Consider the following 23,080-nt stretch of genomic DNA (forward strand, 5'->3'; position numbering starts at 1 on the left):
TCCAGAGCGGTCAAAGTGGTGCACTGTGGGATACCGCCCGGAGGTCAATACTGTCGATTTGCGGCCACACTAACCCTAATCCGATATGGTAATACTGATTTCAGCGCTACTCCTCTCGTCGGGGAGGAGTACAGAAACCAGTTTTCAGAGTCCTTTTATCGATATAAAGGGCCTCGTTGTGTGGACAGGTGCAGGGTTAAATCGGTTTAATGCTACTAAAATCGGTTTAAATGCGTAGTGTAGACCAGGCCAGAGACTTCAATTCTATCACCTGTAGTGTCATAAATTCTGACATCCACTCTTCAGAAACATGTCTATTCCTGCTAGCACTGGCAGAAGCATGCATCGTAATTAAAAAGCTATTTTCAAATATTGTTACATTTTATTGATGAGTGCTTTTGATATTGATATTTCAGACTGTTGTGTTTTGAAAATGACTGGGTTTTATTTTAAGTATGTATTATCCGTAACTTCTCTTTGGTTAAGTCATGGGGCTTATGGTTCATTCTTCTCCTCTTCCTCCAACTCCATATTCTTAAGTATCTTCATAATTTAGTAGTTTGGCTTTCATGGCACTGTTCTTGTTCTCCTAGTTATTTGACTACCGCTAAGCATCTCCCTAGCAGTCCCTCATGTTCCCTTTGCCCCCTTCCTGATGGGATCCAACAAGCCTCTGTTGTAAGTTGATACCTGTTCTTTGTGTATCTTATTCCTATATACAGTATGCAGACACAGATTTAACTATTATCTCTGTGCTGACCACTTCCAAATGTGCTTTACTCTTGGCCTCCCTCTTTCTGTGCAGCCCTACATATCATCGTGTCTGAAACATATCAATAAAGAGTTTGGGTTTAGTCATCTTTCTTCCTAAACACTCTTCCCTTCCTCAATTCTGTATTACTGCTGGCAATTCTACCCTCCATTGCCAATGTTCACAATCTGGAGTCATTCTCCTCACACCTCTAGACCTTTCAAAATCTTCCTGCATCAAGGTAAAATAATTACTGAAACTTGTCTCCTGTTATATACCCTGCCATGCTAGTCATGATGCTCAGTTTCTGTGCATCTCTCCAAGCACTTCTTCCACTTCCATCTCTGTGCCTAGCATATTTTTAATGTAAATTCCTTCTCATTCTCAAACTGCGCTAGTGTTATTTTCTTTGCAACCAAAGCAATAGCTGCCTATGAGCAGCAGAAACTGATTAGCTGCATTTCTCAGCTACTAAAGCCGGAATCACCAAGACAGCTCTTTTAGATTTATAACCTATATTTAAGCGACTGATAAAAGAAACCACTGAATTCATTTCCCCCTTTCCTCCTCCTTTCCTTACAGACCTATGTGACCTCATTCATTATCAACTATAATAGTATTTCAAATAAATCTGAGACTCGAAGTGTAACAAGTCTAAAACTAATGCAGCTTGAGAGAAAAAAGAAAAATCTAGATTTGATTACCTTTATTTAAATCATCAAAATTCCCATCCCTTTATATAAAACTGACAATATGCACTTTTAAAAATCATTGCAACTTTTGTACAAGAGATTCAAAGTTTCAGACTTTACAGAATTCTAACGTGTAAATTTGCTCACTCTTTTGTTCTTGTACTTTACTGATGCTAAAAGAACTTTCCACTAAAAGGCTTCAAAACAAAAAAAAAAAGTATACAACTGTTTACCCACTGAGTACATTTCTGTGTCTGAAAGATGAAGCAAGCCACCATTACCTATTGCAGTTTTGCCATTGATTTTAATGGGAGTGGAACTGGGCCTAAAGCTGAACATACTTAAGACATGTGAAAGCACATAACTCCTTTAATCTAAAAAAGTAATATATCTTTAAAAGTTGTACATCATTCTTTGAAAATATGGTGCTCAGATCAACAACATTTAAGTATTCACTATTTGCAGAGCTAGATTATTAAAAAAAACACAGCACTTTAGGCTGCACACAAACAAAACAATGAATGTATAATATCATAGCAAATATTGCATACACTGCTTTGTGCACATGCAGAAGTTTGGATAAGTGTTACTTTCCCGTTTTCCTCCCCTTGCACACCTATGCAATTCAGAATGGATGGATTAATGAGCTAGGAACCTGATTTGAAATATCTAGACTTCCCTGAACAAGTTTAAATCATGCAATCAACTCAACTCTTCATTTGTGAAGGGAATTTATTTATTAAAGTGCAGTATACAGCATGGGCATATTTGGGATGAGACCTTACAAATAAGGACTTTCTGTTTTACATGAACACAAAAGATTCCATTACATGATTCATAATGGGTGGGAGAACTGCTCTATTTGCAAAACTTTCCCCATCCTGGACATTTCTGCAGCATACTCTATACTATGTGTTGCTTGTTTATTCATGGACTAAGAAAACACAGAAAGAGAAAGATTTACCATACTGCCTGTTAATGTGCTTCAATGATGTTCTACAGAGACTACCAATAGATATTTGAAGTTAGTCTTGGTATGAAGACTGAATTATCTTTCACCTTTCTAAGATGGCCAACAAGGGTGCAAATTAGAGTTAAATTTTGGATGGTAATTTTTCTTGTGTGGAGAAAAAACCCTATCCAATAAGAACTGGAATAGGACAGAATCCTTGTACATATGGGCTTCTGTCCAGACATTAGTTGCTTCTATGTGTCATTACCCCATAGTCCAGAAATGAACTAGCGATCTTCTAATGAAATCCTCCATATCCTATTAATCTCCTGAGTCATCCAGTCACACAGATGAATCCAGTAAAAGAGCTCGCATCTGTGTTTCTGACTACATTAAGGGCGTATCTACACAAGAAGTTAGTGAACAGCAAATTAAGGTAGAATTTACTATACACTTGCTAGTCTACATTAAGTTCCTATGTGGGCACACTATGCACTAAAAGTGCCTTAGGCGGTTTAGCTTAGTACACTTTAAAGAGTATTCAGCTCAAGCACACAAAGGCACTTTTAGTGCACAGTAAGAATGTCCACATGGGGAGTTAGCGTGAAATAGTTAGTGCACTGTAAATTTTTAACTTATCTTGCTGCTCACTAATTTATCCATGTAGACAAGCCCTAACACTTCTGGGAAATCTCCCATCATAGCAATTTTATTGGTGATATGAGCAGGTGTACACATCCCCTACAACTGCCATGGAAAGCTTCCTATTTGTCACTGGTTAATAGCTTTTTCAAGGAAACTTGTCTAATATAGATAGCTTACAGTAAAGTTTGCAAAATAATTTCTATTATAAAGATCCTGTTTTTAATTAATTATATCTTCGCCCAACTAACTGTCTGGCCTGAATTCTTCTATGCTGAATGTCTGCCTCAGGTTGAATATTTTTTGGAAAGTTGCAGTTCTCCTAGTTTGGCCATGCCCAAGCAAAATTAGGGATGACACTCTTTTGCTTATATTAATTCCTACAACTATTTCACTGAGAAGATCTACCACCTCCTGGCCTTGGGAGCAAGAATATGATATTTGGCAGGGTGTCACACTAATATCAAGGATGTTTCTTTTGCCACCCTCATGAAAATGCACCCAAATTTGGCAAATGTTATAAACCTCTGAAAAACTCTGGTCACTTAATACTCAGTAGAGCAGTGGTTCTCAACCTTTCCAGACTACTGTACCCCTTTCAAGAGTCTGATTTGTCCTGCGTACTCCAAAGTTATACCTCACTTAAAAACTACTTGCTTACAAAATCAGACATAAAAATACAGAAGTGTCACAGCACACTATTACTGAAAAAAAAATTGCTTACTTTCTCATTTTACCATATAACTATAAAATCAATGAATTGGAATATAAATATTTCACTTATATTTTAGTGTATAGAATATATAGTAGAACAGTCAAGTCACTGTATGAAATTTTAATTTGTACGACTTTGCTAGTGCTTTTTATGCAGCTTGTTGTAAAACTAGGCAAATATCTAGATAAACTGATGTATCCCCTGGAAGACTTCTGTGTACCCTCAGAGTTACGCTTATCCCTGTGTGAGAAACACTGTAGTAGAGGATTGTTACCCCTTCAGTAAACATCACCTATTCTGAGCACTGAATGAGGCAAGGGAGCTATGGAAAAAATAGTATGTGATCATGTAATTAAAGACTACCACAGTGTATAAACGGGCTGAATTAAAGCTGCATTGAATTAAGGAGTAATTGTCTTTCTAAACTTAACCTTTATTGTAAATTTTTATATGTAGTACTGACAATAATTAGAGATTTCACTATACAAATGACAGTGTCAAAATCAAACTGATGTGGATAAGACTAGTATTTAAATCAAATTTCACCTTTTTAAAATTTTGTACTGCAAATAAATCATATGCAAATATATAATATTTTTTAATTCTACATTTAGAGAAGCAGTAGTTTTAAAACTCTATCACACTCATTGACATTTAAAAAGAAAAGGAAGATCTAATTTAAATTTGTATCCAAATCTTGGGCCACATTGCTTTTCTGCTGAGCTCTGTTTCATTGGTATTTCATATTCTCAACTTACTCTCTAAGCCCATTTGTCTGTTTTGTCTACCTACCACACCATCAAATCTAGACTGAAAACTCAGAGACTGCTTCTCTTACTCATCTGTACTATATCTAGCACAATTAGATTTTTTTATTGGGGTTACTGAGTGCTAACAATATAAATAACAAAATACTGCCCTCTGTTATATTTATGTGACTATGAAAGTAAATGAAGTTTGCACAGTGCTTAAACAAAAACAACATTTGATCTCTTTTTTCTGTAAACCTAATGAATTTCTGGTTGCCACACTCGAACTTCCTTTCAGAGGCATAAGATGATATATTTCAGGTAAGTTATCATGGAACAGCTAGCAAGTGGCAGGTTTATCTGCTGCCAGCAAATGAGTGGTTGGTTGCCAAAAAGGGAATATGGTTTCTCAAAGCAGCTTTCAGGTACCATATAACAATATACCTGTTTCTAAAATTTCCATTGCACCGTGGACCAGCACCATAACTAGATCTTTGCAGATTGTGTGAACTAACGTGGATGATGTACAATTTGCATAGAACCAACCCTGAGTTACTCCAATTTTTTTTTAAATAGTTGTCTTTTTTTGGCCAAGATGGCGAGAAGATAATATTGTACACTCCAAACGCAAGGATAAAAAGTTGAGATGTTAAAATAATGAATCTATCAAACTCTGCTTGTGCTTAGGATCTGTGTGACAGTTTTCAGTAGTTTATGAAGTTGAAATTCAAAAGCCCTATTTTTTGAAAATATTTTAAAATGTTTCAAACCTTAAAATTAATTAATTACAGACACTGACTTTTTTTTAAAAGCTTGTATTAAACTTGGTTTTAAATCCACTACTCATTTTGAAGTTCTTTCCAGCACGTTAAGGAACAGTAATTTAACTTATCTCTACAAAATATCTTGAGATAGAGTCCACTGATGCAAAAAAATGTTATCTATGAGTCTTAACAGTTTGAAACTCTAAGTCAAAATAGTTAAACTGCATCATAAATGTCTAGGAACTGAGGTGGTGTATTGTAGACTACCTTGTAAATGCAGTACACTATAAAAATTGTTGAATTATCTTATTTTTAGATCACTAACAAAGTACAACTTAATTCTTACAGTACCTCTGATTTACTTGCATCTCAAGTAGTTGTATTTTTTCCAAGAGTTCTTCTTCAACAGCTTCCCTCTGTAATTCAAACTCCTTAAGGGTTATTCGTATTGCATCCTCTTTTTCACTACAGAGCTTTTGAACAAGTAGTTTTCTTTCCTGTTCTTGGTTAGTTATTAACAGTTCTTTTTCCTTCTCAAGATTATGGATAACAGCTTCAAATTTGTCCTTCTGTTCACACACAGCCAATTTTTCCTCTTTTTGCTTTTCTAGGGCATTCGCTTCCACTTCTAACTTACTCTGTAGTTCTATTATTTGTTCTTTGAGACTTTTTTCTGCTTCAAAAGCTTTTTGATGTAAAGCGGTTACTTTGTTCAATTCAATTTTAAGAACATTTGTTTCTTCTTCATGTCTGTCCACTAATTCTGAAATGCACAGATCTTTCTCAATTGTCATTAAAGTTCTTAGCTCTACTAGGCCCACTTGATATTCATCATCATTAACTTGTATCTTATGGTTTAAGTTATCTAACTCCTTTCTTAAATTTTCAGTTTCCTTATCAATAAGGGACTTTAGGATCTCCTGTTGCTGAGTTCTGCTTTCTTCCAACAAAATCTTCATTTCATCAGTTTCTCCTTCCTTCAGTGCAAGTTCAACTTCTAATTTGCACCTCACGTCAAACAGATCAGAAACTTTGAGTTTTAACTTCTCTATCTGTTGCTCCTTCTCTTGGACAACTGCTGCATGAGATTCCTGCATTTGTTCGACTCTCTGCTGGTTTTCTTTTTTTAACTTATCTAAACAATTCTTGTGCTCAGCTATTAGTTTCTCAAATTCCTGCGTATGCCTGATTTCTAGATTGTTTTCCAATTCTTTAAGATGACTTTGTTCCAAACTCTGAAGCTCTGCCCTCAAAAGCTGAATTTTTTCATCATTTTCAATATGAAGTTTTTTCAAATCTTCCAATACCATCTCACGCGACTGCCTCAGTTCTTTAATTTCCCAATTCTGATCTTTCATTTGGCCTTCCAATGTAAGTAATTTCTGATCTTTCTCATTCTGCAGACAAACAACAGCTTCTTTTTCATTCTTCACTATCGCAAATTCATTATCTTTATTTTGCAAAACTTCTTCAAGACCTATTAAGTCTCCTGTTAACTTTTTAATCTTTTTTTTGTTTTCTTCAGCATCTTTTAGTAATGTATCAATTCTAGTTTCATACTCACTTTTCAAAGATTGCAATTCTTTTTCATGTTTATCTTTCAGTGCTTTTTCAAGTGAAAGCTTTACTGTTTGTATAATATTCCTTATTTCTACTGATGTACATTTTAAAGAATTCGAAAAGTCACACTGTTCTTTTTGTACAAATGTTCTAAAGTGACAGAGGTCTTCTTTTATGTTTCTTAAATTAAACTGTGATTCCTGTGCAACAACTCTACACTTCTCCTTGCGAGCATTTAGAGAATCCTCCTTTACACAAACATTTGTGTCTTGCATACGTCTATTGTCTATTGCATTGATAACTGAAGAATAGAGGGACTCCACCATCATTTCTGGACTTTGCGGATCACTTACTATATTAGGAGATGATGGATTTTCCTCTATTACAAACTCATTCACTGCCGACATAAAGTCTGACTCTGGACTTTCTGCTAGTGAATCCAAGTCTAAAGACCCTTGCTTAAGGGCTTGCTCTAAGTTTGGATGAGCGATTGTTTCAAAATCAAATGTATGAGCATCAATGCTGTCTGGTGACAATTCATCTAATGGAGCTGGGGGACACACAGGAGGACACAAGGGACCCTGAAGACTGAGTGATGGAGGAGTTCTAGAAGAGGTAGCAAATGTGGTTCCTTTAGCACTTTCCATCCTTGGTGTAGTAGCAGATTGTGGCGATGCTTGACTATTGGAGACCTGCAAGTATAAAATTTAAACCAAAGCTTTACAAACTGAATGATAAATATATTAATTTTAAGATTTAGATAAAATTGGCAATATTATAACAAATAAAGTAACCTTAGCACTAGAAAATGTCAGAATCATTTACATATATAACTTTTCAAAAACAGACATTAAAAAGTTAAGGAAATGTAAACTCAAATGGTTTTGACAATTTCAGCATCTTCCTTGAAATCTTTAGTTAGCAAGCGTGTTGTGTGTGCAAAATTAACTATACATATATTAAAATTGACTATAAAAAGTGTGATCGTATAGTATATGTAGTGTAATTTAAGGACTGTAATGTAATTTTATATATTGTACAAACCTGTGGAAGTGATAGCAGTTGCCAAAAAATGCTAGGAGCCAGGAAATTAAAGAAAACCATCACATATTTGATATGAAAATTAATTATCTTTGCTATGTGCTTTGTTTTCTAATACTGTCTGAACTCACTTTTTTGAAAAAGTATTCTTTAATGAAAAAAGTTGACATGATTTACACTATAACAATATGAATAATAGGATGCAAAATTAAGATCTAGATGAAGATAAAAATATTTTAAAGAAGGCTTCTCTCTGCACACAACTCCCCTTCTTTTTAATCAACTTTTAAAACTTTTATAATCAACTACATTTTTAGTATTTCAACAAAAATATAAGATTTCACAACATATTTATAAAAATTTCTTGATGCAGTAAGACTCATCCATAGTCATACAGACATCAAAAGCAAATCAAGTTTCTCCTCTTTTTGAGAGATGCAGAAAGATGCAACAGGGGCCTTCAATAGATAGTACAGAGAAGGGCACAGAAGAATGAAATATAGCCTACCTGATGATTTTCTTTCTCAAACTAACCTTCCCTCATTTGGACCTCTCTTCCTACAAATACTGGAGAAAGTTCAGACTTGGCTATGGAGTGCCAGAACTTGGCCATACCCCTTCATTAAAACACTGAGGGCCAGATTAACCAGCCCATTAGATCCATTTTCTGCTGCCAGAATAGTACAAAGCAGACAAAGCTGGCTCACCCAACTTCCTGGAACTTTCCCTTGTGAAGTGAACTGAACCAAGGGGTCTTGGCAAATTTTTATTTACTCCAGAGAATCCAAGGGCACTCATTTCAACTCTCAAGCGCCGGACAGTTTCTTGAATGAAAAAGTGAATCTTATCTCAGTGGGGTAGGATAAGCCACCGAGTCTTTCTTAATAAAGCAAGGGTTCATGGGCTAGGATTATCTAGGTTATGTAATATAAAGTAATTTCTGATACTAATGTAAATAAATTTGTATGTCTCAGTGCAGTTTTAAGCATCTGAATCACAAAATCCCCATCACTATTAGAGCTGAATGAATAACTGATTTTTTTGTTCACTAGCAATTCTGAAAAACTGAGTCAGGTTGAACCAAATAAAAAAAAAATCCAATAAAAATTCAGTGAATTCAAAAAATCTGTGTTTTATTTCTCCTACTATCTGTGATGTGGGAGACCAGAGTTCAGTTCCTCCCTCTGCCTGATGTGGAGAACGACTATGAACTGTTAATGTGAACAAAAATGGAGTCATTGGGCCAAGTATCAGAGGGGTAGCCATGTTAGTCTGGATCTGTAAAAGCAGCAAAGAGTCCTGTGGCACCTTATAGACTAACGGACGTATTGGAGCATGAGCTTTCGTGGGTGAATACCCATTTCGTTCATGCATCTGACGAAGTGGGTATTCACCCATGAAAGCTCATGCTACAATATGTCCGTTAGTCTATAAGGTGCCACAGGACTCTTTGCTGCTTTCATTGCGCCAGAGAGTGAGTGTGAAAATGACACTACAGCCTGGTATTCTCCTGGGATGTGGGAGACCAAGTTCAAGTTCTTGGTCCAATGACTAAGTATCCACAATGAAACAGCTTGAGAGAGACTCACATCAGAATATCCCAAAGCCCAGTGGCTAGGGTCAACTGCTGTAACGTGGATGACCCAAGTTCAAATCCTTTCTCCACATAAAGCAGAAGAGGAAATCAAAACTGGGTCTCTCACATGCCTGGTGAGTGTTCTAATCACTGTGCTTAAAATTATAAGGAAGGCTTCCTCCACCTCCTCCTGCTACTCAAGGCCAAAAAAGAGTATGTTTTTATTTGGCAGATTCATGTCTAATTTGTGAACAGGTCTGGGTCAACCAAAAATTAAATTTTTCAGAGAAGCTATTCATCTGATTCATTTTGACCAGCTGAAATAATAACAATTAGCTGTAACTGGTAAGCTTTTTTTTCCTCAGCAAAGCAGGCAAGGACTGAATGAACAGAGATTAAGTTAACTCCCCTTAGGTCAAGGCTGAGCCACAATCGTAGTGTGTAGGCTTTTTCTCTTGTGGATACCTAGAGTACTTTATTCTCCAGGACTAGTAACTGTCAAACATTAAATTCACACGTGATTTACTTGATTATTTAGAGGTTTTCCAGTGCTGTCACTCCAAGGGCTATGTTACTTATCAGTCTATGTATATTCCAAAATAATTTTCTGGAATACACCTTTTATTTCCTAAACACTACCACAGAAAGAGTGGTACAATTTTCAAGCAGGCAAAGTTTGAACCTCAGAATCACAAATAAAACTTAAAATGTTCATTTAAACAAGTATAAAATCAAGACAAAATATAGATGATTTTACTCTGTATTGAGTCTGAATTTATATTATGGTTAATATACGGTTTTATTTCTACCTCAACATTCTAGAACAAAGGTTAAAACCCTACTTTACGATGTGTATCTTATAGTTAATATAGGAATCTTATCACAAAGAATCTTGCTCCTTACTGCAGAATCTCATCACAAAGAATCTTCTTCGTTAGTGCAGAATTGCAAAGCACTTCAAATTCTGCTGGATATTCTGCTGTAATGCCAGTGAGTTGATACACAGCCATTAAAAAGACAAACCTGAGTAAGTTATTCATATTTCACCCACACTGACCCTCCAGATTTGCTAAAGAGCAGAAGTATAACTGAAATCTGTATATCCCAGGGAAATACACATGTAGTAACCAAAAGGAATTTAATTAAAGGCATATTTACAATATTTAGTGTCATTGCTGAAGGCCAACTAGGAAATCTGTGTGCTGCCCCTGCCCCACCCCGAGCACTGGTTCCACTGTGGCCAATGGGAGCTACGGGGGCAGCGCCTATGAGCAGAGAGAGTGCGCAGAGCTGCCTAGCCGCACCTCCATCTAGGAGCAGTAGGGACACGTTGCCGCTTCTGGGGAGCTGCCCAAGGTGAGCGCCACCCGGATCCGGCACCCTGCAGCCCCTCCCATGCCCCAAGCCCCTTCTGCACCCATACTCCCCTCCCTCTTAGTTAACTGGAATTTTTGACTTACCGGCACCCCCTATTCCCCCAACATGCTGGATACTGTACCTTTAATGTACAACAGGCATCCCATGACAAAGTTAGAAATATTTCAGAGACTGTTGCCCTTATGTTGTCACTAATTTTTTAGGCCTCGATTCTGCAAAGTTTCATGAAGAGGGATACTTATGCCTACACATATATCTCTGTGGATAAGGATTAGGGCCTTAGTAAAGTTACTACTGCCTGCAGAATTGTTCAGTAGAAAAATGAAGCAGGGCAGTTAAAATTCCTCTATTGCTATTTTCTGCCCTCCAGTGGTTCACTTTCAAAAAATTGCCTTCAACTATAAATGCTAGAAACTAATGGAAATCCTGCGCTCTGCAGAATGGTATTATGATATGAGCGCTCTTAATTGTCAAACATAGGCTGGGAGTATGACAACCTTGACTTACATGGATAACAACAATATCATTTGTAGATTCACTAGCACCAAACATAAAATTACCAGGCTGTCAAGCCTCGGAGCTTCAGGTAGCATGGTACAATTCCAAGTGGAAATCAGAAAGATTAATGCAATTAGGTATATTAAAGAGTTTTCATGCTTCTCTTCTGCAACTAGCCACTGATGCAGTCTGTCTCAGCAGGCATTTCCTGTGTTCATAATCAATATGGCCTTTTTAGCGCTAAAAAAATGAGGTGATTTAAATATTAAAAAAGGGGAAAAAGTCTCCAAGAAGAGACACTATTTTTCTTAAAGGGATTGTCCCATGTTTGCTACTACTATCAAACATTTTTTTCCTTTGGGGTTAAATTTCAATGTATGTAATTTCTTTCAGTAAAACCTGTAAAAAAAGTTGCAGGACCCCTGCTGTAGTGACAAGCATTTGGATTCACAACAGATGCTTTAAAAATATATATATCAGTAACACTTAAATATGTTTAATATTGGCCAAACTAGAAACATGTTTTGATGAACATGAGCCAGTACTGATGTCAGGGTGAGCACAGTAAATATCACTTCAAAGACAATGTAAGGTTCGGAGGTCCCGGGGATTTCAGAAATCCAAAATTTAAAGAATGCACCCAAAATTTAAAGAATGCACCAGTCCTAACACCATATTTCAGGAAAGACTGAAATCATCTCTTAAAGATTAGCTCAATAAAAAGGCAAATGATTATTATTCAAAATTTGTATGGCACATCCCAGATATACACGACATTGTACAATGAATAGATGCATGGCCCCTTTTCCAAATTGATCAAAAGAACAGAGGGGCACTAGGGGAAACAGCAGGAGAGGAGGAAAAGCAGGAGAGAATGAGGGAGGGAGAAAAGAATACACAATAAGTTTACAAGGTTGCTTGGATAGTAGTGTGCTTCATGTTAGTCATGCTATTTTTTTTAAAGTTTTATTTCACTATAAAAGGGATTTGTTTGAAGATTATGGAATAGTGTGGTTTGAAGCTGACCAGGACACAAGGGTAACACCTCTATTCTCACAAAAATGGCACAAAAAAGGCTCTTTACTTAAAAGGTATCAAAGCATTACACATATCCATCCCATCTGAGAGCGAGCCTGCTTACAATACAGAAGAACCTCAGAGTTACGAACACCAGAGTTACAAACTGACCAGTGAACACATCTCATTTGGAACCAGAAGTATGCAATCGCGCAGCAGAAGAGACTAAAAAGGGGAAATGAAGGGAACATTTAAAAAAAAAAGATTTGACAAGGTAAGGAAACTGTTTCTGGACTTGTTTCATTTAAATTAACATTGGTAAAAGCAACATTTTTTTTTGCATGGTAAAGTTTCAAAGCTGTATTTAGTCAATGTTCAACCGTAAACTTTTGAAAGAACTATAAGGCTTTGTTCAGTGTTACGAGCATTTCAGTTACAAACAACCTCCATTCCCAAGGCGTTCCTGACTTTGAGGTTCTACTGTACAGTGATTTTTAACATCACACTGGCATAGTGATTATTTACCTATTCAGAGAGAATAATGTCACGTCATGATCAAAATCATTCCCTAAGTTCTCTTTAGACATCTCTCACTCAAACAGTGACCAGGCTTATCTTTGTTTATACAGTGAGTTGAGAAGGCACGACAATCAATCATTTTATGATAAGCGCACAAAATAATTTAGACTAACACGGAAGTGCTGGGGGGGAAGTTCCAAAAAAGAAGTTCACAAAATAAAAATAGAGTGTGACAAAATGTCAGTGTTCGTTAATACTTCAATACGGCATGAAAAACAGGACACACCCTAGAATGAAGGGAAAAGTATGTAAAAAAATGGATATTACTTAATATTATCAGGCAATTAAGAGTTTAAAAGGTGAAATAATGGGCTCCGAGGATCTTCAGAAAATGATCAACATCTTCAAACAAGTCTGAAGAACACCAGTATCCTTAAGGAAATAGCATAACTTATGATACTGTAGAAGTTTCCAGGATTATTTAAACTTGTATATCATGCCAATAATATATTGTTAAAAATGTGTTAAAAGAATAAAACAGAAGTCCAATCAGGACATTTATCCACTCCATTTGGAACAGTATTTGAAGTTATGTATGCAGTTTGGGTATAAATGAGCCCTTTCCTTTCTTCTACAATTTGTCCTGTCAGTTTTGGCTTTGATCCTACAATTCATTGAGTGTGGATGGACTGCTGTGCCCACACACAATGAATCACAAGAATCACAAGGTAAAAACCTTGGGAGTAGTGGGAGACTGAAAGGTAATATAGCCGTGGTCTTTATGGTGAGATATCCTTATAGGGATATGGAAATACGCCTCTCAGTTCAAGAGCAGCAAACCATGATTATGTCAACGAGACAGCCTTTTCCCAAGCAAAGTGTTCATGCTCAAGCTAATGTCAGATTCCCGGTGTACTCTTCAGGGACAGGCACTTTACTACTACAGTTCTTACAGACGGAGAGGTTACTCACCTTGTGCAGTAACTGGAGGTTTTTTGAGATGTGTGTCCCTCTGTCAGTGCTCCATTTTAGGTGCACATGCTCTCCTGTGCCTTTGATTGGAGATTTTTGATAGCAATGCCCATTCACACTGCACATGTGCCCCACGCATGCTCGTGTCCTGTATCATGGCTATTTGGGGCTACATGAGTCCTCCTTTATTCCAAAGCCCACAGAGGCAACTTTGAAGCAGAGGGGAGGAGGGAGGATAGCAGAACACTCACTCTAAGAACTCCAGTTTCTGCACTGGTGAGTAACATCTTCTTCAAGTAGCATCCCTGTGGGTGCTCGACTTTAGGTGACTCCCTAGCAGTAACCCTTTAAGGAGGTGGGAATTTCAAAACAGAGTCCATCACTGAAGAAAGAATGGTGTTGCCTACTGTGGCATCTGATCTTGCAGTGTGAACTAAGGCCCAGTTATCAGAACACGTGTGCACTGAGGACTGTATTACAGCCCTGCAAATTTCAGGAACCTGTATGTCTTTGAGTAGGGTTACACGCGTAGACTGTAATCTAGTAGTGTGTACAGATACTCTTAGAGGAGATGTAATCTTAGTGAAAAGGCAATAATCCATTCACAAAGCCTCTGGTCGGAGACAGGCACTCACCTTTGCCTATCTGCAATAGAAACAAAGAATCTAGGGGTCTTCCTGAATGACCTATTTCTGTCCAAGTGAAAGACTAATGCCTTCTTAAAATCTAGTGTACGAAAGGCAGACTCCTATGTAGGCTGATGTGACTTGGGGAGTGAGGGGGAAGGAATATTAACAGTTTGGTTGATGTGAAATTCAGAAGACACCTTAGATAAAAACTTTGGATTGTGTCATAAAGATACTTTCTCCTTAGAGAGGAAGGTAGAAGGATGGGGATCTAATAGCAGACCCATCTCCCCAATTCTTTAGCAAAAGTGATGGCCACCAAAAAGATATGTCTTCATAGACAGACATACCAGCGAGTATGCAGCTACTGGTTAAAAATCAGCAGATTGAGATCCAAAAGTGGTGTGGGGGCTCTAATCGGCAGAAAAAGATTGACAAATGTTTTAGAACTCTTGCTGTGGTTGGATGAGCAAATACAGAGAAAACTTCTACTGGCACATGGAAAGCTGTAATTGATGCTAAATGAATCTTGATGGAAAAGCTTGATTTTTTTCAATTCCAACAGGTAATACAAAATTGAAGGAAGAGGTGACTGGATAGGAGAAAACTGCCACTGGTTACACCAAAGATTATATCTTCTCTATTTCTGAAATTAAGTATGTCTCGTAGATTCCTTTCTGCTATTTAAAAGTATATTTGGTATTTCCGATGAACAGGCAGCCTCTAGTCCAGAGAACCACTGAGAGCCCAAACTTGCAACTGGAGATAGTTCATATGGGTTGAAGTCCCTGACCTGCATCCTGAGACAACAATAAATGTGTGATTGGGAGCTGCCACAGAAGGAGAGAGGTGAGTTTGATCACGTAAGGAAACCAAACTTGTCCTAGCCAAGTTGGTGCAAACAAAATGACTTTGGCTTGGTCCTATCCGACCTTGATAAGGACCTTTAAGAGCACTGGAGTTGTAAGATATGCATAAAAAAGACCTTTTGTCCAAATAAAGTATGTTCTAAAGTATGTTCTAAAGGAAAGTATGTTCTAACGATTGGGGATCAAGTCCCTCACAGGAAGAGAATTTCCTGCCCTCTGAGTTCGCTGCTGTGGCAAAGAGGCGGACTTCTGGTAGGAATATTTTGTTGAGGACTTGAGAGTCCAACTCCCATTCATCATTTAGGGAGAAGTGTCTGCTGAGATCTTATGTTCTAGTGTTTTGTATACTCAGGAGGTAAGAAGCCAAGATGATTATGTGACTATGTACCAGTTCCAAAGATGTATTGCTTCACTGCAGAGTGAATCATAGAATATCAGGGTTGGAAGGGACCTCAGGAGGTCATCTAATCTAATCTCCTGCTCAAAGCAGGACCAATCCCCAACTAAATCATCCCAGCCAGGGTTTTCTCAAGACGGACCTTAAAAAACTCTAAAGGAGGAGATTCCACCACTTCCCTAGGTAACCCATTCTAGGGCTTCATCACCCTCCTAGTGAAAAAGTTTTTCCTAATATCCAACCTAAACCTCTCCCGCTGCAACTTGAGACCAATACTCCTTGTTCTGTCATCTGCTACCACTGAGAACAGTCTAGATCCATCCTCTATGGAACCCCCTTTCACGTAGTTGAAAGCAGCCATCAAATCCCCCCTCATTCTTCTCTTCTGCAGATTAAACAGTCCCAGTTTCCTCAGCCTCTCTCATAAGTCATGTGCTCCAGCCCCCTAATCATTTTTGTTGCCTTCCTCTGGACTCTTTCCAATTTTTCTACATCCTTCTTGTAATGTGGGGCCCAAAACTGGACACTGTAATCCAGATGAGACCTCATCAATGCCAAATAGAGGGGAATGATCATGTCCCTCGATCTGCTGGCAATGCTCCTACTTATACAGCCCAAAATGTCATTGGCCTTCTCGGCAACAAGGGCAAACTGTTGACTCATATCCAGCTTCTCATCCTCTGTAACCCCTAGGTCCTTTTCTGCAGAACTTGTGCTTTCCTACCACTCTTCCGTCCAGTCTGTAAGTAGCAATGCACGGGATTCCTCCATCTTAAGCGCAGGACTCTGCAGCACTTGTCCTTATTGAATCTCATCAGAATTTTTTTGACCAATCCTCTAATTTGTGTAGGTCCCTCTGTATCCTATCCCTATGCTCAGCGTACTCTACCACTCCTCCCAGTTTAGTGTCATCGGCAAACTTGCTGAGAGTGCATCCAACCATCCTCCAGATCATTAATGAAGATATTGAACAAAACCAGCCCAGGACTGACCCTTGGGGGAGCTCCGCTTGATACCGGCTTGCCAAAGAACATGAGCCCCAATTGATCACTACCCATTGAGCCTGATGATTTAGCCAGTTTTCTATCCACCATATAGGTCATTCATCCAGACCATTCTTCTCTAACTGGCAAGAATACTGTGGGAGACCGTATCAAAAGCTTTGCTAAAGTCAAGGAATAACACATCGACTACTTTCCCCTCATCCACAGAGCCAGTTATCTCATCATAGAAGGCAATTAGGTTACTCAGGCATGACTTGCTCTTGGTGAATCCATGCTGACTGTTCCTGATCACTTTTCTCCCCTCTAAATGCTTCAAAATTGATTCCTTGAGGATCTGCTCTATGATTTTTCCAGGGACTGAGGTGAGGCTGACTGGCCTGTAGTTCTCTGGATCTTCCTTCTTCCCCTTTATAAAGACGAACACTACATTAGCCTTTTTCCAGTCATCCGGGACCTCCCCCGATCGCCATGAGTTCTCAAAGATAATGGGTCAATGGCTCTGCAATCACATCCGTCAACTCCTTTAGCACCCTCAGATGCAGTGTATCTGTCCCCATGGACTGGTGCTCATCCAGCTTTTCTAAATAGTCCTGAACGACTTCTTTCTCCACACAGGGCTGTCACCTTCTCCCCACACTCTGCTGCCCAATGCTGAAATCTGGGAGCTGACCTTGTTCGTGAAGACAGAGGCAAAAAATAAGAAGGGGGAACAAACATACCAACAACTATAAAGGTACTAAAACTAGTATTACTGAGAACTATAGAAGCTAAAACACTAATACAAGAGGAAACAGGTAGGCACACGCCAAGATCAGTCTCCGGCCAAAGACTGTTGAGAAGGAACTGAGGGTGGTTCGCCTGCACGGCCCTCTATACTCTGGGTGTAGGGCACAGGGAAGGTAGGCCGCATGCATGGGCTGAACAGGCACTGCCACCAAAAATCTCTGATCAAAGGCATGGGGCACATGGGCATCTAAAGTGGGGCATCCACAGGGACACTATTAAAGAAGAACAGATCTTCCACATCCTAACACTGTGGCGATTGGAAAGAACTGAAGCAGCAATGGAGCCAAAGCCCCTCTTATGGCCACGCGACCTGAGTGTGCTCAAACGGTGTGGGCAGGAGAGGAGAGGGAGGGCAAAGTGCTCCTAATAGACACTGCTACTACAAGGTTCCACCGTTCTGCTGCACCTCATCAGCACATCCCAAGAATGGGAATATGCAGAGGACACTTGAACTGGAGACTTCACAAAAGGAATTAAAGTAATATCTGAAAGTTTCCCAGAAAGAACTGAGACATGATGTGTTGAAAACTAAATCCTTGTTGAGGCAGCAGCTACAAAGCGTTTGGGCATATTTGGAAGAAGGACAACTACAAAACACCTAGTCTTGAAAGTCAAGACAGATTGATGAGGTGATCAGCAATCTCACTCACTGTCATGAACCAAAAGTCTTCCAGGAAATAGAGAAGATCAGGACATCTTTGGGTAACTTGAAACTTGTTAACAGATAAGAACTGCATTAAGGACTTGGGCAGCTAAAAATAATTATCTTGAAAAGGAACTGAAAGGGTAGCAAATCACAGTGGATGTCATCCACTTTGATGAGGAATCATCCCAGACAGAAAACTTGAGTAAGACGGGATATTTACAACATTTTCCCACCTCATGTGAACCCATAGAAGCCCAGAGAGAAGAGACTGGAGTGTTAGAGCACAAGTAATACAAAAGCCCACTGTAATGGAGGAAAAACGTCCTTGGAAGCTTATTTTGCTCAGAGCAACATCAAAGACCAAATGAACGGATGGGGAGATTAATAGAGGGGGGCCTTTAAGAAGTCAACTTGAGAGGTCCATCTCTGATGCTGCTGCAGAATTTACCCCCCAAAATGAGATTAGGTTATTCAGATCCAAAGCAAACCCTTGATATGTGGTTCAGAGCCAGCAATTACTCTCATCTGGCCAAGAAACAGATAAATGCTAGAAGCAGAGGGAAAGACAGCAACATCTCCTGAATTGGAGAGGACCTGAGGAGACTTGTGTTCCTGACATATCCAGATATTACTGAGGACTTCCAGGATAAATTGGCAATGGACTAGTTTACAGACACACAGCAGACTTGCAGATTAAGATCAGAGAAAGAATGCCAAAGACACTTCCAGAGGCCATGGAATTTGCTATGGAACTTGAATCTTTGCAGGAGCCCCCAGAAGAGGAAACTGACCCTAATGAGGAAGCAGCTAACCATGAGCTCTCTAAATATAATTATGTATCTAATATGCATGGAAATTTTACACTGGTTTATAACACTTCATGACATTTTTGAATAATAATAAAGAGTTCAATTTAGTTTGTAAAATAAAAAAAATGGCAATAATGCAAAAATTAAGGGAAGAGGTTCAGTTAAATGCTGGTTTTGTGAATAAATTGGCTAAAGAAGTAGGACTAGTGATTAAATTTAAGGCAAACCAGGATAGAATATCACAAGAGCCTGCTGAAAGTTTCTTACCCACTTTGGGAAATAAGAGGACACCAAGTTTAAGGGGCTCTACTGGGAGGTACAAGAATTAGCCCCATAGTTTTTGTTTAGCTCTAGGTAGTTAAACAAAAATAATGGGAGTTTGATTATTGACTATATAATAGAATCTTGCTAAAAGTACTGGACTGACTAATAACATAAGTTATTAGACCAGACATTCTAACATTGTTAAAGAGGAGTTCCAAAACTGAATCACCTAAGTGATGATTCCTGAAATGAGGAAAACATGGTTTCAAAGTTGGACCTCTGGTATTCAACCAAGTCTAGATAGCCAATATGGCAGATGAGTTAACTAGTCTGAGTTTCATTATGGTTAATAACTGTAATAAATGCCAAGAAAGGTGTGTTATAAATTCAGTCTGTGGAAATTTCCTTTAAAGGTGTGGCCAGGTGGAAAAAAAAATATTTGTAGACAATTAGTTTGCAGTAAGGAAGTTGTCCCTCATACAAAAGCAGAAACCTGCTCTGGTAGTTTTCCAGCAGGGGAAAGATGAGGAGTGGTTAAGATCTACTTTGAGATGTGGGGTCTTGGTGGAATTTTAGTTACTAAATGTCTTACGGATCTGAAACAGGAATAGATTCCTGTTCATTTGCTGAATGTTTGTGACAAACTGCAATAATAAAGAAGGGACCAAGTAGCAAAAATGTTAACCAGTGGATACAATAAATTATGGTACAGATTAAAACTGTAAGGGAGAAATTAATGAAAGCGAGTTCATAGTTTCTATTGGATTTGTTCCAGCACAGTGCTGTACATTTAAGTGAGACGCAAGCAGCCTAAGACGTCTCGCAATTCAAAAAGAGATATTGGTTGTGCTGCAATAGTCCTGCACAAGATTGATACAGGGGAAATCAGCCCATTAAACAGCGACCTTACCACTACCAGTTGCCAAGAGGTTTTATAGGCCATTGAGGAAATGTGTTAGGAAGGTGTAATTGAACTTTCCTAATAGGCATCAGCTACTGTTTCAGATAGAAAAAGATGACAGCTTTAGATTCTGTGTGTGGACTACAGAAAATTAAATTACATTATTTTACAGAATTTTCTTATCAAACACAATGTGAAGGAGGTTCATTGTGATTTTCTACATGGGATCTTAAAAGTGGTTACTGGCAAGTGGTAGTGGGTTCAGAAGACAGGAAAAAGACTAAATCGCCACAGTTATAGTCCTGCTCTGAAAGTAAAGTGATGGTTTTCAACTCATGTACTGTACATCCATATTTGGGAAGCTTAGAGAGCAGATGTCTGGCATGCCTCTTTCAGCCTCTCTATTATATCTGAGGATATACCTATATTACATCCAACTGAACAATAAAACTTTTAAAACACAAACAGATACATTTACAAGTGGTTTGTGATGACCTTATGATTGCCAATCTGAAATTGAACCGTAAGAAATGTCAGTTGTTCCAAAAAGAAGTAACTTTTCTTGGAATTTCCCAACAAAAAAATTGAGGACGTGCAGAACTTGCAAACTCCCGAGACACTCCCATACATATAGTTTTGTAGGGCTCTGCTCCTATTATAGAAGACTTATGCGTGGATTTGTCAATATAGCAAAACCATCAAGTGGTCAACAGACTGTAATTTAGCATTTTTAGAGTTGAAAATGCTTCATGTATTAGCCTTCTTGTATTTCAAACCTCTTTAATATTCAACAGATGTTAGTGCTAATGGACTGAAGGCAATATTGCTGTAAGAATACAAATTGCTTGCCTGGGTATTGGCTTACTACAGCAAAAGTCTTAATTTCTCTTCAAAAATTTCTCTGAAGAGAAATTAAGACACAAGTCGAAAGGAACTCCTTGCAATGATTAAATTTTTAGAATCTGTACGGAAAAAAAGTTTGGGGCCAGGACAGATCAGAAATCCCTGCAATTTTTTTTTTTTTTTATATTCAGGACTAAGGAGGAACAGCTAGTTCAGTGATTGGAAAAACGGCAGTGTTATTATTTCACAGTCATATACAAGAGGGGACACAAGCATGGTAACCGTCCAGATGGCCTTGTCCAGATGGCTTTGTTGGGAGGAGAATATCATAAACAAGAGAGCAAGGAATTGGCTGCTCAAGGAAATTACTGTGCTCAGAAAGACAGATTAAATTGCTGGTATTCACTGGAACAATGGAAGTGGGCTGCAAGAATGGACTGCTAAGCAGTTAAAGGCCTCCCAAAGAAAGGATCATAATATGAAAATAATGAGAAACTGGAAAAATCAAATGGTAAATGCAGACATCCTGGAATCTATTATCTCCTCAGAATACCAAAGTAAAAGCTCTCTGGTCACCATAAGAAAACTTGGAATTTGAAGATTAAATAGTGTACCGGAGATGGGGAAAAAACAGTGAATTATGGATGCAGGTATCAACTGATTATACCAGATATCTTGAAAAAGGAGGTACTGAGATTATGGTGTGAATTTAAGACTGCTGAATATTTTGGATTTACAAAAGCCTTGACCAAGCTAAGAGAATTTCTACTGGAATTCAGGGGGAATGTAGAAATTTGGTGCAGGAACCATGGTGTTTGCGCTGCGAAAGATCCCCCTAAAACAGGGAGAGCCCAAGTGCAGCAGTATCTCATGAGGGTACCAATGGAGTGCATTGCTGTTGATGAGGTTGGGCCTTTGACTGTGACACAGGCTGGTAATCAATAATTGATGGTAATCCTGGACTACTTTATAGAGTGGCCTGAGGTTTACCCAATAAGAAAACAAGAGATCATGATGGTTGCAGAGGTTCTGGTAAAATAATTCTTCGCCAGAATTGGTGTCTGGGTGATGCACACAGATCAAGGGAGAAACCAACTCTTGAATCTTACCTGCTGAAAGACTCTCAGGACCTACAAAACTTACACCATCACAATCAATGTGATGGGATGGCAGAAAAGATTCCATTAGACCTCTGTAAAACAGCACCAAAAGGGACTAGGACCAGCATTGCCCTTTCCTTTTGATAGCTTATAGAATATCAAAGTATGCTAGCACTCCTCATGTTTTGGTATAAGTTAAGGAACCCAGCAATCTTCTCGTATGGTGTTCCTGAAGAGGAACAAAGAGATTTGAACTATGTAGAAACTCTAAAATCTAATATTGAAAAAAGTCACACCCTTCTTAGGGAAAATCTCAGGAAAGCCTCTGATAAAATGAAAAGTTTTACATCATAGTTAAATGGTGAAACTTTTAAAAAGAAGGCCTGGTTTGGTTTGGAAGGGTAAGAGCCCTAAGACGGATGAACCTTGGGAGGGACTATGCTTACTGAGACACATAGATGAAGTTGTGTATAACAGGATACAATAGAGTCTCAGAACAAAATCCAAAGTCATGCATAAAGGACTATATGAGACATTATCAGGGGGACAGAATCTCAGCTTGACTACCCTGAGAAACTGAGAATGTAGCTGTGGAAACTAAGGCTGAAAGAGTTGCAACAATCACAGATTCCCATTAGAACAGAAGCAAAGCATCTCAGCCAGCAGAATCCAGAGAAACAATGGACTGGCTTCAGGAACCCACTGAAAGCAGCCCCTTCCTGGCTGGCTAAAAGGAAACCAGGTAGGAAAAGGTAACTCCAAGAAGATTTGAATGGAAATAAACTTGATTTGGGTTCGTGATGTAAAAATATCCTCACAGAAAAATACTATATAGAAGAGCAAATAGTTAAACCTATATGTATTTTTAAATTTGTTTGAAGTATTTCTTTTCCTTCTATTTGGGACAAGTCTTTCAGGACATCAATGTTTTAAACTGCATTGGGATGATGAGCAAACCCTCAGCAGGACTAAACCAAGTTGTCTGAGGGGTTTCTCTGAAATTAGTTGCA

General features: G+C 38.4%; 1 protein-coding gene across 4 annotated transcripts in view; it reads right to left on the reverse strand.

The window, feature by feature from the left end:
• Nucleotides 1-23,080, reverse strand: part of RB1CC1 (RB1 inducible coiled-coil 1) — a 171,237-nt gene that overhangs the window by 67,753 nt on the left and 80,404 nt on the right. For all 4 annotated transcript variants that reach the window (XM_075063021.1, XM_075063020.1, XM_075063022.1 and 1 more), the window contains one exon: nucleotides 5,617-7,517. In XM_075063021.1, coding sequence (XP_074919122.1) covers nucleotides 5,617-7,517 — 1,901 coding nt within the window. The remainder of the gene's footprint in view (nucleotides 1-5,616; nucleotides 7,518-23,080) is intronic.

This window comes from Chelonoidis abingdonii, chromosome 2, assembly GCF_003597395.2.
Source record: "Chelonoidis abingdonii isolate Lonesome George chromosome 2, CheloAbing_2.0, whole genome shotgun sequence".
Lineage (NCBI taxonomy): Eukaryota > Metazoa > Chordata > Testudines > Testudinidae > Chelonoidis > Chelonoidis abingdonii.